This window comes from Hoplias malabaricus, chromosome 4 (assembly GCF_029633855.1).
Source record: "Hoplias malabaricus isolate fHopMal1 chromosome 4, fHopMal1.hap1, whole genome shotgun sequence".
Classification (NCBI taxonomy): Eukaryota; Metazoa; Chordata; class Actinopteri; order Characiformes; family Erythrinidae; genus Hoplias; species Hoplias malabaricus.
The window spans coordinates 37,735,150-37,751,927 of NC_089803.1; the positions used below are offsets into that span (position 1 = coordinate 37,735,150).

Consider the following 16,778-nt stretch of genomic DNA (forward strand, 5'->3'; position numbering starts at 1 on the left):
ATGAGATCTTGATATTAAACTGAAAAATAACAAATGAGGGAAAATGTAAATAAAAGAAATACAAAACAGTAGCATCTTTGCCTACAAGAGCTTGCAGATTAAGACTGAGCCCATATAATGTATTTAATTCCAGCTCGTTGATTCAGCAGGTGAGTTATCAGTGGTTGCTCTAGGTTATCTGTGCTTGTTTGTCTCTAGGTGAAGTGTGAAGGGGGACTGACCTCTATCAGGGATTTCTGCACAGTGAGCTGACTGTAGACACGTGATCCTTCATCACCACACACAGCCTTCAGCTCTTCCTTTTCTAAAGAAAACAACTGAGCTCCACTCAGAACACCCAAACAGTCCACCGTCCTGACAAACACAAATGCGAATAGCTTTTGTCAACATATTGGAACACTTCTGAGCAACTGCAGAGGAGCCTCAAAATGCCCAGTGCCATGTGTGTCCCAGAGGGGAATAAAGCCCACCGGCATTGGGCTGTGGCGCAGTGCAACCGAATCCTTTGAAGTTATGGAGCACTCTCTAATACCTTTAGGATGATTTGGAGAGGTGTATGTATTCCAATTATGGAATTATGGAAGTTTGAATTAGTCCAAATGAACTCACGGTTTGGAGAAGCCCTTCGCCTTGAGCCAGGCAGTGACTTCATCAGACTTGGAGTTAAACGTGAGGGGGGTGGCAGAACTGGAATGTCGCTCCACTTTGAAGTTACGTGCTGGCTGCTGTGTCTTATTCGCGGTGATCCGTTTTAACAGCTCATCATTCACTTCATCCATCTTCTGAGTTCGGACTGACAGAGAAGGAAAGAAAGAGGATGAAGACAGAGAAAGTGAAAAGGTTTAAAGAGTTTGAGGTGCCTTTAGCCCTACAAACATTTCTTGCAGTGTGTTATGATACCCAGGTTTTATTGCAAAAATATTTAGGACAAAGGAAAAGCAAAATCTACAAACTGAATGGCTGAAGTTTAAAATCTAAAAAACACTGATACATTTGTTTGAACACTACTTTCATATATTCATAATGTCCACCATGGCAGTTTACCCAGTGCAAGGGATAAATGGTGTGATGTTATGAGTGAGTAACATGTTGAAGTTCCAGACAAACTCACTGTCTTTATCGCGTGGTGATCTTGGCATGTCAAACATGTCCCCTCTCCCCAAAGAACCTGAGGGAGATGAACCTTTAAAGGGCTGTGAGGGAGAGACAGAAAGAGATGGCATTAAGTCTCCTATTCAGGAAGTTATTGAATAATGAGTATGGTCCAATCTCCATCAATGGTGAGAAAGTGGAGATAGTGCCCAGCTTCAGAATCATGGACATTCACATTTTTTGCAAATTTACATGTTTAGTTAAGCGGTGACATAATTTATTACTGCCAGACATTTTATAATGGTGTCAACACACCCTGGAGGTGGCACCAGTCCTTTGCAGGGTGACACACACTCACACATTCACTATTCTGTTATTTTCTATTCTAATGCATTGTGTGCCCTCTCATTCATTTAAGGGTTTTTGTGGTGTTTACTGTTATTGATTATGACTGTGGTATTTGTGTATTATTGATTTTGTTTACGCCTGTTTTCACCCTTTTTGTGTTATGGACCATCATACAGTGGCTGAGTGTTAGCTCTGGGTCATTTTCCACATAATGCTTGTAAGCGCTGCTAGATTCTAGATTAAAAAACAAACAGTACCCTAACCTACAGTCTGCCTCAGCACAGGCAGTGCTACATTATTCACAGTGTGGTGAAGGCGAGTGTAGACTGATGTGAGTTACCTGGGTGTACACTTGGTCCATGGTGTGTAGATCTTCTGGTGAAATTACATCGAGCATGTTGTAAGGCACATACCCAGCTTGGCCACTCCTATTCCTCAACTTCCACCACTGCTTATCATCCTCAATTACCTACATACAAATAATATCTGATCAGTTAATCTCATTTCCAACCTCTCTGCCAACACCCTCTTTCTCTCTCACTCTCTCTTACCTCCAAAATCTCATCCTGAAGAACAGAGAGCTCATTAGCATTTCGAGCAACAAAGTGGTAGCGGATCTTGACATATTTCCTGCCAGAAGAATGTGCTGTATAGGACCTACATGGATTAAAAAAATGAAATTTAGTCAGTGAAACAGATTCTCTTATACTAAATTCATGTAAAGTGAACAATAAAAACAAGGCTACAAATCTGTATTAAAAATCTTTCAGTAGTAGGCCTACTCACACCTCTATAGATAATATATAACACGGGGCACAAAAATTATATATAGGATGTATTTACTCTTCACTTGAATTTAGACACTTTAACACTCTTGTATTAAGAACCTTTAGACCCTTTAAGGCTTTGGTTTGCATAGACTCACCCATTCGATGATAGTGAGGACTGTGAGCCAAAGAACTATGAAAGGAAAAGAAGAAAAGAAAGTTTTGCTGAAAATAATTATAGTGAGACACTGCACATTTTAGCCAGATTATCCTAGCAGATGTGAATAAATACTAAAGTGAAATTCCACTAATTTATTAAAATCTCTTCACAGTTCCATCTTTATTCATTCATTCATTCATTTAATATCTATAACGGCTTATCCAGTTCAGGGTCGTGGTGGGACCAGAGCCTCATTCACTCACACCTAGGGACACTTTTTGAGTCACCAATCAACCTACCTGTGTTTTTGGACTGTGGGAGGAAACCGGAGCACCCGGTGGAAACCCTGGGAGAACACACCAACTCCTCACAGACAGTCACCCGGAGCGGGGCTTGAACCCACAACCTCCAGGTCCCTGGAGCTGTGTGACTGTGACACTACCTGCTGCACCACTGTACTGCCCAGTGCCATTTCGAACAGTTTAAATAAATTATTTCACAAAATGGTTGTAAATATTATTTGTAAAACGCATTAATATAAAACAGGTGCATACAGTGTGTTGTAAGGAACAAAGGTCCCAACAGAAAATGTATGTTTTAATATTTCTCAATATTACATATAAAAAAAAAATTGGGTCATGATAGATGTTAAATTAAATAATAATTTTAATTAATAATATTATGTTAATAATATTAACATAATAAAGATATTTGTTTAGTTTAAACAGATTTTTAAACAATTTTAAAAAATGTTGCAGTAATTATACAAAATCCGTAATTGTGAATAAAAATAAGTTGATCTCACATCTTCTGTCCTGTAGGCTGATGGGGAGGGAGACATGGGACCAGAACATTCTGTCTCCCACGGTGATGAGCGGAAAATTTCCACTGGAGGCTCCCAGCCATTTCGAAATTTTGGGATATAGAGAGGTCCACACTGGTCCCTCGGCCAGTCAGCTCTAAGAAATAGAGAGAGAGCAAGAGTGTTCCTTGTGACTTCAAATGAAGTTTAAAAACCCTGTGCATCCACCAACCAAAATGTATACAGTCACAAAAAATTAAAAAAGTTAAGGAAGTTGAGTGGCTTTTTCACTGTACCCAGCCAGGACTGGTCATATTTATACTCTCAGTTTGATATATTGCAGAACAAAGACAAAAAGGGTATTTGATGCAAAGCACTGAATGGCTCCCCTCTGTAGAGTGATTGCTAAAATGAGAGTGAGCATGTATTGTATGTGAGTATATAAAAGTTGTATTTATTTTTCATCTTGCTATATCAAGAGAAGTATGGTGTTTAATATCCTCATTTAATTCTAATGTCTCTTAATTCAGTACAAAGTTATCTATAAAGCATTTGCCTCCCCCTATACTTTATTTAAAATTAAGTGACAATCCTAGGCCCCTCTGTCAGAATGGTAATGTGAATGTTATGGGTACATTTGTACATATGTTTTATAACTGTCAACCAATTTCTAAATTTTGGGATTTTGTTATATATGTGGTGTCCATTTTAATTAACAAAACCTTTATAAAGCAGTCCATTTTATGCCTGTTAAATGATGATTACCTTCCTAAGTTTATTCCAATTCAACAGAGAGTTTTATAAACAGCTTAAGTAGCTGCCAAAAACATTCTTAAACCTTGGTTTGAATCAGAAGGCTCTCTTAAAAGGGTTTGAATTTTTGGAGTTTATAAACATTTTGTTATTGGAGAGATCTAAAACTAGGATCAATAATACCAGTTGCAAAATGATTAAAATTGGAGATATTTTTGACAGAGTGTCAGCCTTAAATACAACACTGGTTGTAGCGGGATAGCTCTTACTCAGATTTAGTTTTTTTTCACCATTTTGGTTTTTCAAGACCCGGCCTTGGACATAGTTTGTACAACATTAGTTAGTGTGCAAAGTTTGCTATTTTCTGTTATTGAATAAATATAAATTCTGATATAACGATCAGGTTATAATGAGCAGTAGCCGTACCTGGGTCTTGTCCATCCATCTCCCAGCAATTCAAAGATGGTCATCTCTTTAGGGGACAGGTGTCCTCTCAAAAACTCCACTGCATCTCGGGACAGGTGAGGAGAGATGACTGAGCGAGGCAGCTCAGGACTTCCACAACTTTGCAGCACCTACACCACATTATAGAAGCAAAATATAATACAGCTACTGTTAGTGTGTGTGTGTGTGTGTGTGTGTGTGTGTGTGTGTGTGTGTGTGTGTGTGTTTTGTTTCTAATACATACCAGCTCCAGTGGTCCAAAAAGAAAGTGGACAAGCTCAGAAGCACTGGGGTTCTGAATGTGCTTTTTCAGTTTGGCCTGCAGAGGGAGCACAACCTCAATAAGTACATTTACTGCTATAACTCAGTTATCTCAGTGTGAGTTCCCTTTTATTCCATTCCCATGGGAAACATGTATTGGTATTTTTTTTTTTAATAATAATAATAATAATAAATATGGGTAAATTATGATGAGTAACACATATGGTACAATTAAGTTCCAAATCTAAAGGTGCTAAAAACTCTCTACACTCTCAGAACATAAAATAACTTTACATTATATATTAACGGTACTTATTTAAATTACATTGATTTTCGTGGAATAATATAGTTCAATATAATATTAAAGAAGAGGATGTAATGTAACTTTAGGGAACAATTGGACTTTAAAACCACTGCTGGAACATAATAATGTACTTGTACAGCACTTTTTCTTTTCTGAGTGCATAGGTAAAGTTCAGTAACATTTCTGTGGACACTGGAAAGTGGTTTTTACAGTTTCTGATTATAAAGAGCTTTTTTAGTGGTAAAAATGCTTTTTAAAATTTCATACTTAGTTTTATAGTAGTTACAGAAATATTAAGGGTAATTTCTGAGTAATAACCCTTAAAATTAATCAATTTAAATCCCACTTAAAGCATATTACTCAATAACAACAGACTACAGTGTAAAGCTGTACAATTTTGGACCCATGGACGATCCCAGTTAAGGGGTAACTGAGTCATATAAATTGAATAACAAGCCTGTATTTTAAAGAAACAAGCGATCTTGTATTTGGGTGTGTGTAATTTAAATGCTACATTTGATTCCACCCAAACCACTGGATACACAACTAGACTGTGTTTGAGCTGAGGGTGTGGCAGTGAGGGAAGGGACATGAAAGAAGGCCCTGTTCTGGAGCCCAAAGAGACACTCACCAGCAGGTTGATGGAGAGCTTTAGCTTCTGTAGGCTGTCAATAAACTCTGCCTCAGATGGAGGTTTAGCTCTTAGAGTTAACATCCCCTCTAAAGAGAAGTATGGAGCAGCAATTTAAGTCATTACCACCCATACAAACACACACTATAAAGAAATATTAAAGACTGGCTAACTACTAAATACAGAGTAACAACCTCATGAAGACAAACTGTGTGAATGGATGTCTGAGCTGAGATGAATGAAAATACCTGCTGGTCCTCTCTTTTTATTTTTCCTGCTTTTGTTGCGCTGATTGAGCTGGGCAAAGGCTTCCGCTGCTTTCTGCAGCCGTGCCACAAAGACCTCAATGTCATCCAGAGCACAGTTCAGAATTTGCTAACACAACACAGACACATGCAGTTAGGGAGAGATAGAGAAAACTGCTTCTATTACATCATTAAAGCCAACTTCGTGCCACTGTTCATCTGATACACGCTTTTATTGTGTGGGTTTGAGCACAATGTGCTCCATCTGATGTTACTCAGTAAAAGGTGCACTCACAACGTCTTTCTCAATGCGCTGGGCAAGTTTCTCAAAGGACTCTGCATCCTGCTGAGCTGAACCGTGTCCCTCTACATCTAACACACACACACACACACACGGAGAGAGCTTAAAAAAATGTCCATGTGCAAAAGTTATTAGTTTTTTAACAGATCAGATAAACAAAAACACACCCAAAGCTTGGGGCTCTCGGGTGGCCAGTCCATTGTTCTTTTTTTTAACATCTAGTGGTGTACACTCTTTACACAATTATATTTGCTACTACTTAATCTCCTCAAACATATATGTTAAAAATATAATGACCATTTAAGCTGGAACTGTAACAATAAGAGTGGTCTCTGACTTTTGCACAGTCCTCTCAGTCCATGAATAATAGGTGTGTACATCTTGAGCTTCACATTATTAAGTTTCATTGTGATTCTGTGGGAATGACTGTATGTGGTACATTTGTACAGTTAAAAGAGAACATCCTGTACTTAAATATTATTATAATTACTTACAATTAATTCAGACATGGTAACTGAAATGGAACCCTGCAATGCAGTGGTACTTTTAAACCTCTGTTGACAATACTTGTCTGTGTCAATGAATGTGTATATGTCTCACTTTTCATGTCCACGCGACCTTTGACCCCAGGGGCAGACCCTTTAGACTCTGAGTGGGGGATGATCGTCTCCCGATGACGCTTCATCTTCTCCTGGTTCATCCTGGAGGAAAAGTGTGTGGGTGTGTCTAGTATATGCAGGATTATATAGCACACACTAAAAGCAATACTTAGAGCTTAATTTTATAAGGCCATAATAAGAACACCTAGTCTCATTACACAGAATTGTCAAAGAATCGTGTCAGAACTTTTTTTCTGTTATGTGCATTTCTGTTCGTGCATCCTTCACATAATTTAAACCCAGGCACAATATACAGGACCATATCTTGGTGAAACAGGGTTCTATCATGGACAGTATCCAGACCAGTGAAGGACAGACCTGGCTTGGTTGCAATTATGTACTTAAGACTCACTTTAGTGTCTGAGGTCTCATCTTCTTGCCGTGTTTACTGTCTCCCAGAGCACTATCAATGTCAGCATGAACGATCTCCGCCTAAAACAAACACACTTGTTTGTTTCCCTATACCAAATAATATAATATATCCAACATATATTTTTCCACTCTAAATGCAGTTATAAAGTTAGGAGTACACTGGTCCTCGAATTATGGGACAATATATTATTTATTTACATATCTGTCAATGCTGATTGCTAAAACTGTTTCTTATGGCATAGATTTTCAAAAATTATTTTAAGAAGGCTATAAATGCAGTGTATCTGAATAATATGCATTTTAGTACAGCAGCCAAGCATCACTTAAACACATGGCTCTTCCTAACGGTATGTCCTCAAGTTTCAGTCAAATCTGAAGTAATGTTCGATGTGATTCATTTTTGTAACCAGACATATGCCGACACCAATATAAATCAAATGTGTGTGTGTGTGTGTGTGTGTGTGTGTGTGTGTGTGTGTGTGAGTCTTACTTCCACCTCATCACAGCAGAAGAAGTGTATGTCTGGTTTGTGCTGCTCATTGTCCTGACAGACAAGCAGTAGGACAGAGGGATATCGCGTTTTATTCAGCACTGTCTGACTGTGATGTACTGTGGAGAGAGGAAAATTCTCAAGTTCCTCCTGGTAGAGAGAGAGAGAGAGAGAGAGAGAGAGAGAGAGAGAGAGAGAGAGAATAAGAATCAAATCTTTAAAATATTTTTTAATATTGCACATATGCAAATAAACATTGTATAGGGCACACAGTGTCACACAGCTCCAGGGTCCTGGGGTTGTGGGTTTAATCCCTGCCTCAGTTCACTGTCTGTGAGGTGTGACCTCCTCATATCTGTGTGGGCCTCCTCTAGGTGCTCAGGTTTTCTCCCACAGTCCAAAAACACATGCTGGTAAGTGGGTTATCTGTGTGAAAGTGTCTAGAAGTGTGTGTGTGTGTGAGACGTTGTGACTGCTGAGGTCCAGGGTTTGTTCCTGCCTTCTGCCCAATGATTCCAGGAAGGCTCCAGGCCCACTGTGACCCAGAACAGGATTAAGCAGTTTCAGAAAATGAATGAATGAATTTATTAACAAAACCTATTATTAACAATTTAATGTATTTTTTTTAATGTAATTTATTAACAAAAACGTAATGTATTCAAAAACTAATTGGCTGTGTGAAACGTATGATTATACAACATTATCACAGATGATTTCACATGTTTAGCTAAATAAGTTATTTGATTATAAATACAGGTAATACCAGGAAGTACAAGAAAAATTAAGTAATGGTTAATTGAAAACTGTTAAAACACTATTATGTTAATGTTATTTGTATTTACAGTAATATACGTGTGCTTGGAAAAAAACAAGCATTTTTTGAACAAGCATTCATGTTCAGTTCCCTGCCCAGTTAAGCACACCATGCTACACCAATATGAGTCCTCAAGCAAAACTCTAAACACTGCATTTGCCTACCTTTGTAACATGATTAGAATTGTAAATTGCTTTGAATGAAAACATTTGTCTGAATGTATTAGCTAACATATGTGTTCCCACTTAGGGGTCTACATACAGACACACACACACACACACACACACACACACACACACGTACACAAACTCATAAGTACTCACCTGAGTATCACAGTCCAAAAGCTTGATGGCATTGTCGCTGACCTGCAGGAGCATCTCTTGGGTCCAGATTTTATCCTTAGAGTCCAGGAGGATTAGTTTCTTCACTGCATCATCTACTGTGGCTATGGACTCAGTCTTGTCCATTATAAATGTGGAGAGATGCTAAAAAGAGATATTGATATCCTTCTGTTTTATATATAGATAATTAATCAAGCAGTAAGTTTACAGTTGTAGTGTTTCCTTCAGGAGCATGTCTGTCTTCAGTGTTTTTGAGAAATGTGTCTTCTGGCCAAAACAAGTAGGCCTAACTGTGATTACTGCATTATTTTTATCATTTACATTTCTTCAGTTTCACAATGGTCTGTTTGTACCGCCCCAAACTATATTTGAGCACAGACATCGTCTGCATTCAGAAGGAGGTTCTCCTCTGTTTTAAAGAAGCTGATGCCAAAAATATATTCAGCTAATTCTTTCCTCTTGTCATACCATATCGGGATGTTACAGTGTTAGAGTTAAGCTACCATGCCAATATATATATATATAGCCATAGTAATGAACTATAAATTGTTCAGTAGTTAAAGACACTTTTTAAACAAATATTCATCTACATTTAATCACTGAAAATAAAGACTACAAAAACATGCTTGTTTTTAGTATTTGAAAGTAGTATGCAATTTTGCATCACCATGACATCTGCAACAACATCTCTGGGTTACTGTACATGTGTGAAAGTGACCTGAGATGCATATAAACAAAATACATAAAAACATAAATTTTAGCATAAACACCAATCCATAGAGAGAAAAGAACTAGCCTACTTTAAATTCTAACCACGCCACTGTCAAAAGGAAGTTTGGAAATGTCTGTATATTTATCATTGGTGTGTCATGGTGATAGCCTCACCTACTCATTGTTTCAGCCCTTTGTAAATGCTATATTCTTATTCTTCCGGCCATTCAAGCAGAGAGTTCAAAGAGCAGAAAATTACAGAGTAGAGACAGAATTGCAAAATTCTGAATCAACAATCCACAAAGCATAGTTGGAATGTGGTAAGCAACCACTGCAACACTGAAACGACCTGGAAATATGCCAGCTTGCATTAGACCTAAGACTTTTCAAACAACTGAGGCTGTGCCCCACACATTTTTGATGTAGTTCAGAGTTTTTATTGTGGAAAAAATGTAATCTCTACTCTCTGACTAACCATTTTTGACACTGCCCTTGGTAAACACCTTTTGTCAACTGTGTGTGCGTGTGTATGTGTATGTGTATGTGTATGTGTGTGTATTAAATAAATACTTCATCAGCTGGATCATACCAAAATGAGCAGGGATACTCCTACCTCCACCTCTGACCTATATCTATGGTTAAACTCAAACAGTGCCATATTTATTTAGAACATCCTCCATAATTGATAAACAAAAAAAAAACCCTGATCCTTGTGAGTGCCAGAGGGGTTCACGTTACCTGCATGCATTAAACATCTAATTTAACCACACACGCATTTATCTGCACATCCGATCAAAGTCTCCTCCGATGGCCAGAGAGCTTTGGACAGAGTTTGAAAGACAACTGGAATTCAGTTAGAGTCTAATGGTCCAGGTAATAGAAATGAAAACAAGCAGACAGGAAGCAGGGCTGAGCTCTAACTATGAAGCATAACAGTATATCAAGCACCTTCCTGATACTGCATGCTGGAATATGCACCCTTATCCTAGTTCTTTTAAATGTGAAAGCTTTGATATCATTGTCACCCCTGTGACAAGGAAATACATGGATCTGCCATAACATTAAAGCCACCTCCTTTTTTCTACACTCACTGTCCATTATTTCAGTAATACTGACCATACTGGGACACTTTGTATTTCTACATTCACAGACTGTTGCCCAACTTTTGCTTTGCATACTTTGTTTTCCCCCTTTCACTCTCTTCTACAATGGTCAGGACCCCCAGAGGACCTTGCCAGAGCAGGTATGATTTGGGTGGAGGATCATTCTCAGTGCTGCAGTGACACTGATGTGGTGGTGTGTTAGTGTGTGTTGGGCTGTTATGAGTGGATCAGACACTCAGAGTTATTAAAGCTGTCAGTGTCACTGCTGGACTGACCAAAGACTTTTCAACCAAAAATATCTGGTGAAGAGTGTCCTGTGTCTACTACTGAAGGACTAGAAAATGACCAACACAAACTGCAGCAGCAGATGAGCTACTGACTTACGATCTATGAGGTGGACCAACGAGGTAGGAGTGTCTCACAGTGTGGACAGTGAATGGACACAGTGCTTAAAAACGCCAGTACCAGTGCTGCTTTTAGCCACAGAGGGACTAGAGTCTGCAACATCAGAACTACAACGTGCTCCTATATTGGAAGAGAATCCGATAAAAATTTTAATGTTAGGTTAATGGGTATGTGCTGTTATACAACCAACCAGTTCTACTATTTAACCACAAAATCACAATTATTTACTATACAAGGAATTAACTATAAGAAAAGATTTTTGTAAGATTTTTTTGTAAAAATCTTTGTATTTTTATAAGAAAATAATGACTTAAGATCCAGATTTTTCCAGGAGTAGAGGTATTTAAATATGTTTTTTTTGTTGTTGTTGTATATTGGTACCACTTTTGAATATGTCTACACATATAGAGGTTTATAAATGGTTTACAGTTGGTTTATTAATGGTAATAAGGCTGTAAACACATTGATAGTAAGTAATAATCATTTCTACCGTGCAAAGAACCATTTCAACATATAGATGATTCTAACTAGAAACCAGGTTTCTAAATACAACCATTGCCTTTATTAAAAAACCATTGGTTTTAAAAGTGCACCACTTCAGAATAAGACTAGACTTAAAATGGTTCATAAATGGTTTATTAATCTGTTTATTAATGGTTATTGTTAAGGTTTTAAACTCATCAAACTTAATAATTATTTATAACACACTGATAGAAAATGACCAGTGACCTGTTATATGCCAAATAGTGAACCCACATCCATCTACACTGTTTAAAATCTTGCGGGATCCTGACCTCACTGTCTTCTCCATCAGTCGTCATTAAGCCAGTTAGCCTCAGAACATTATTTGTTAATAGGTTTAATAACTATTTATCCACTAAGCTGAAACAATTAACCACAGATATGTCTTTTTACACACTGATGATAATGTGGTGTATACCTTAACCTATGAAATGACTAAATAAACATTCTTAGGCCTGAGCTTATTCTTTACCTTGACATTTTCAGGAGGTTCTGACACTTTCACTATTAGACAAAAAAGAGGTCACTGTCGCCCTTTCTATCTCTGTGTTACAAATGAGCATTAATGACCTTTAAGGTGCTTACATCCCAATTAATAACAATGTAATATACAGATTTTTAAATATGATTTTTATAAACATTTATATTTGTAGTCTTCTTAAAGTGGTACCAGTAGATTAAGGGTTTATACAGCAGGTCTGCTGTCATGTTGATACAGCCTAAAACTGTACACAGATTATCTGTAACAGAAATCAGTACTCAAAGCCATTTGAAAAGTAATCTGTAAGCTCATGAAGTCTAGTGTGCTTAGCTATAGAACCCTGATATTACAGATGTAAATTGTGTGTCTGATGTGTGCATGCATGTATATCTTGTTGTGAGAAAGAGAAAACTGAATACAATATTGGAGTGAGAGGGTTAGAAGGAGAGAGAAAAGAAGTTACATAATACAGTCATTAGAAAGGTGCATTAAAGACATACAGAGATCAGAGTTCAACATTTCCTGTGGTCACTCCGAAGAACAAACTGCACCTAGATGTATTCAAGACTAAATGTGCCAGGTGAACACAATATTCTTGTTAGAACTGTAAAATAAATCCAGACCAGCAATGGTAAGTCTATAACAACAATGCAATGCATGCAAAGGCAAAATCATTGCCTCTCTTCTTCCGCAAGGTTGAAGGGCTGTGGCATTTGGACTTGATTAAAATGGTTCTAAGGTGAGTCAATGCCATGTCTATCAGTAATCCAGAGACATGACTGTAATTATTTTATGGCAACGCTATACCAAAAATGAAAATGTGCTTAAACATTAACTTACACAGAGTCCACAGAGTTACTGGAAAGGCCACAAGCACAAAAACGTCATTCTCCACTTTAGCACAGAGATGGAGTGATAGATGATAGGAGGGACAGAAGTAGACAGAGAGGTGAAGAAACGGATAAAACATAGAGAGACAAGGAGGGACAGAAACACTTCCTTACCTGGACATGGTACTGAGACGTCTCCTGCATGATGTAGTTTGAGTTGGAGTATTTCTTCCTTTGCTCTAAAAAGTGGAAATAAAAATGGTTATGAAGTTAAAATGGACACACTGTGTCTTTGATACAAAGCACAGATTAGTGGAGCAGCTCCAAAATGTGAATGACTGATTAAAAAAATTGTGCCTCATATAGTGCAATTCCTAAATATGAGGATGTAGGTTTGTGACTGGAAATGTCTAAATGAGTGAGTGAGTGAGTGAGTAATCAAGTTACAAGCCAGTTTCATTATTTGCTTCTCATCTAAAAAATAGTTTTTAATGAAGAATTCATACACGTAACAGTGAAGGTAACATTAGTTAATGTCACAGTAATAAATTATTAAAACTCACACAACTACATTTTTGAACACCCGGACTGTTATTGATACTGAATATATCACAATACCATTTACACAATAACATTTTTAATTCTGTTTTTTTTTATTGTTAGAATATATAACCAAATTAATTTCAGTGTAAAATTAATCTGCTCACAACTATGTCCATACTGATACTGAGAAAGGACCAGTACAGCCCATCAGTCATTGCATCTCACACCAGCAAAAGAAGAAAATGTATTTATTGCAGTGCAATTTTATATAGCTGAGTATCTTCAAATTCAGATGCTTTTTCACTTTCAGACAAGTGTTTTTCTGGCTCTGTACTTTCACAGTTTACTGATTAAAAGTTTGATACAATAACTATCAGGTACTGAAAATATACTGTGTATATTGGAACACATTCCACATCTGTGGAACTTGATCAATTTGTTAGCACAATATGTTACATGAATAATTATATAGGGAGCACATATTATAAATGTTTCCCCACACACACACACACAGACATGGGAACAGGCAGCAGACTAACCTGAATGCCACATTTGGAGTGAAAGTGTGAAGACAGGCTAGGCATACAGAATCTATCAAACAGCTATAAGGAAATAAGCTGGAGATAACACACGACACAGACAAAATTCATGAAAGCAAATAAGATATTATTCAGTTAGCAAAGGAAAATGCCAGAAACACAATCACAATACTCTGCTGAAGTTAAAAATCATTTACATTAAATTAAAATTAACATTGTCTCTTCATAAATACACAACTTACTGTAATGAATCAAAAGAGTTAACATCAAAGGTCTGCTCAAACCTATTTCAAAATCTAGCACCGGTTCTGGATTCGACAGCCTCCTCATTAAAGACAAAAATGAGACCAAAAAAGATGAATCCTTCTTTCATAACCGCTTATTCAAAACAATAAAAAGCTCACGTTCCTACCCATCTGACCGTGCTTAAATTCAATTCCCCAGTGAAATTCCACTCAGCTGCTCAGGTCTCATTAGTGAGTGTGAATGTTTCTCAGTACTGTGGTAGTTTTTACTGGACAAGCTTCACTGACAGGTCAACAGTACACTTCAATTCACACTTTTCATCAGGGTCAAAGGTCAACTCTTACGTGATCCGCTCAGTTTAACTCTTCACTTCCTCCTCCTCTTTTTCATATTGCTGTCCTTGTTTGGTTTACAACACAGGCCATAAATCAGTTTAACTGAGGTGATTTAATAAAATGTTATTCATCCAACACACACACATACGTTGACACACATGCACGCAAGCAGTAACCATCTAAGTTTCTGGTATTTTGTTCCTGTGCAATCTTCAGCACGGGACTGTGTTAATCAAAAGGACTAGATTTAGAATATATTAAAATTGTTTTGCTAATTTAATTGATAAAGATATTAAAATGAAAAGATATTCAGCAGTATCTTTTCACATATTTTTAAGCTATTGTTATTTTTCCCTTAATTACTCATGGATCCCACAACCTAATATCAAACCATGCCATCAAACTATAAATGATACCTGAACTTGGCCCATGGTCAGTCACATTTAGGATGGCCTATATGCATAGTTCAAAAACACACGTTGCAGGTGGATTGGCGACTTGAAAGTGTCCGAGTGTGTGAGTGAATGTGTCTGTGTTGCCCTGTGAAGGACTGGCGTCCCCTCCAGGGTGTATTCCCGCCTTGCGCCCGATGATTCCAGGTAGGCTCTGGACCCCCCGCGACCCTAAATTGGATAAGCGGTTACAGATAATGGATGGATGGATATATGCATAGTTTCTGCTTAGTGTAACAATACCATAACACGTCATCAGTCAATCATGCAGTTTACATTTGCAGGAAGAAACACACAAATACAATATAAGGTAAATTTGAAAAAGTAAAACAATATCTGAACAAAACCTATTCATTTGTAAGCACTAAAAAGTCGCTTAAACAAAACACTGAAAGAAGAAATTATAATTTAATCCATTTGTATTACCTCACTCCACTGTTGATATTTAGTATTCAGAACAAATGAATGTGTCAAAAGGCTACAGAGAGTGTTTATAACAGTTTGATCCATGAATGTGCCATGAGTGTTTCTGATCATGCAGCAATGCAGGAAATGCTATTACTGTAGACCAGGGGTCACAAATAGGCAGCCCGCAGTCCGAGTCTGGACCCAGGTGCTGTCCTATGCAGAACTGTACCTGTAACTGATAAACTATAAAGAGATGTTTAATTATGAACAGAGTGTTTGTTTTAAATGGTGTGACTCTTCCAGACATTACGGTTCAAGTTTAGTGCTCCAGGAAATCACCAAACTAAACACGTGTTTCTGCATATTACACATAAGCTACTCAACCAATCATCAACCAATCAGATCTATGCATTATAATGAGCGCTATGACGCAAATGAGTGACACACACAGGGCAGGCTGCCATCCAGCAATAAGAGCCAATCAGATTGCTGGTTTTGGAAAAGCAGTAAAGTCAACTGTAACTACAAGACAAGTCAGTAGGGACTTTATTTACATATGCATTATATCATTGATTTATTTGTAAATTTTATTTAAAACAAGAAAAGGATGTTAAATTAAAGTATTTATTATTTATATTTATTTATAAATCTTCTTGAAATATGTTGAAATGTAATTCAAAGTGTCATTTGACTTGACATTCAAATGTGTTAACTAAATAAAATGATGCTATAACTACAAAGCTATTTTAATATGCAGAATATGGCACTGATTATAATGCAGGTTATATATTATGTTCCAAACCTTGGCTTGAGAAAATTTTCTATGACTGGACCTCTCGATAAAAACTGTGCTGCCTCTGAAGTAGATTCAGAAGAAGTACTTTCCTACATATTTGATTTGCGCCTCTGATTGAGCTACTTAATCTTATATAGTGTAAAAATGCTCTGCTTCCTCTGTAGAGGAATAGGTGGAATAGCACATGGTTGCTGCCTCAGAGGCAGCAGATAATTTTAAAATGAGGTAGTTACATTACCCTCCATTCAAGCAAAATCAAATACTAAAATTTCCCAAGCATTTCCAAAAAATGATGAAACAGAACAGAAAAAAAATTGCACAGTTGTTTAACATAAGATTTACACACCTGTAGTACAATTTCTCACAAATACTTTGTTTTTTAGTTTATTTCTCTTGAACATTTGTCTGCACAAACAAAGACTATATTTGCTTGAATCTGTAGCTACAAGTCTCTTTTTTTTCATTCACACACAACAGGTTCTGCACACTCTCTTTTGCACCATTTATTTGTGTATATGTAGAGTGAGGGGTGGGCACTGTTCAGAAATCAGTGAATCCTTCTGACCACTCAGAGTATTCGTTGAGCATGTGTCAAATGCTATTAGCTTATGTCTCCTGGTTCT

General features: G+C 37.2%; 1 protein-coding gene across 3 annotated transcripts in view; it reads right to left on the reverse strand.

Moving 5' to 3' along the window:
• The window catches only part of eps8l2 (EPS8 signaling adaptor L2), a 42,446-nt gene that overhangs the window by 3,676 nt on the left and 21,992 nt on the right, over positions 1-16,778 (reverse strand). For 2 of the 3 annotated variants that reach the window (XM_066669377.1, XM_066669376.1), the window contains 17 exons: positions 13,011-13,075; positions 8,767-8,928; positions 7,630-7,779; positions 7,120-7,199; positions 6,709-6,809; positions 6,103-6,179; positions 5,811-5,937; positions 5,563-5,651; positions 4,611-4,685; positions 4,349-4,497; positions 3,173-3,326; positions 2,366-2,400; positions 1,992-2,097; positions 1,781-1,909; positions 1,112-1,193; positions 610-793; positions 222-354 (listed from right to left, as the gene is read on the reverse strand). In XM_066669377.1, coding sequence (XP_066525474.1) covers positions 222-354; positions 610-793; positions 1,112-1,193; positions 1,781-1,909; positions 1,992-2,097; positions 2,366-2,400; positions 3,173-3,326; positions 4,349-4,497; positions 4,611-4,685; positions 5,563-5,651; positions 5,811-5,937; positions 6,103-6,179; positions 6,709-6,809; positions 7,120-7,199; positions 7,630-7,779; positions 8,767-8,928; positions 13,011-13,075 — 1,898 coding nt within the window. The remainder of the gene's footprint in view (positions 1-221; positions 355-609; positions 794-1,111; positions 1,194-1,780; positions 1,910-1,991; positions 2,098-2,365; positions 2,401-3,172; positions 3,327-4,348; positions 4,498-4,610; positions 4,686-5,562; positions 5,652-5,810; positions 5,938-6,102; positions 6,180-6,708; positions 6,810-7,119; positions 7,200-7,629; positions 7,780-8,766; positions 8,929-13,010; positions 13,076-16,778) is intronic. The other variant, XM_066669378.1, reaches the window with a different exon arrangement.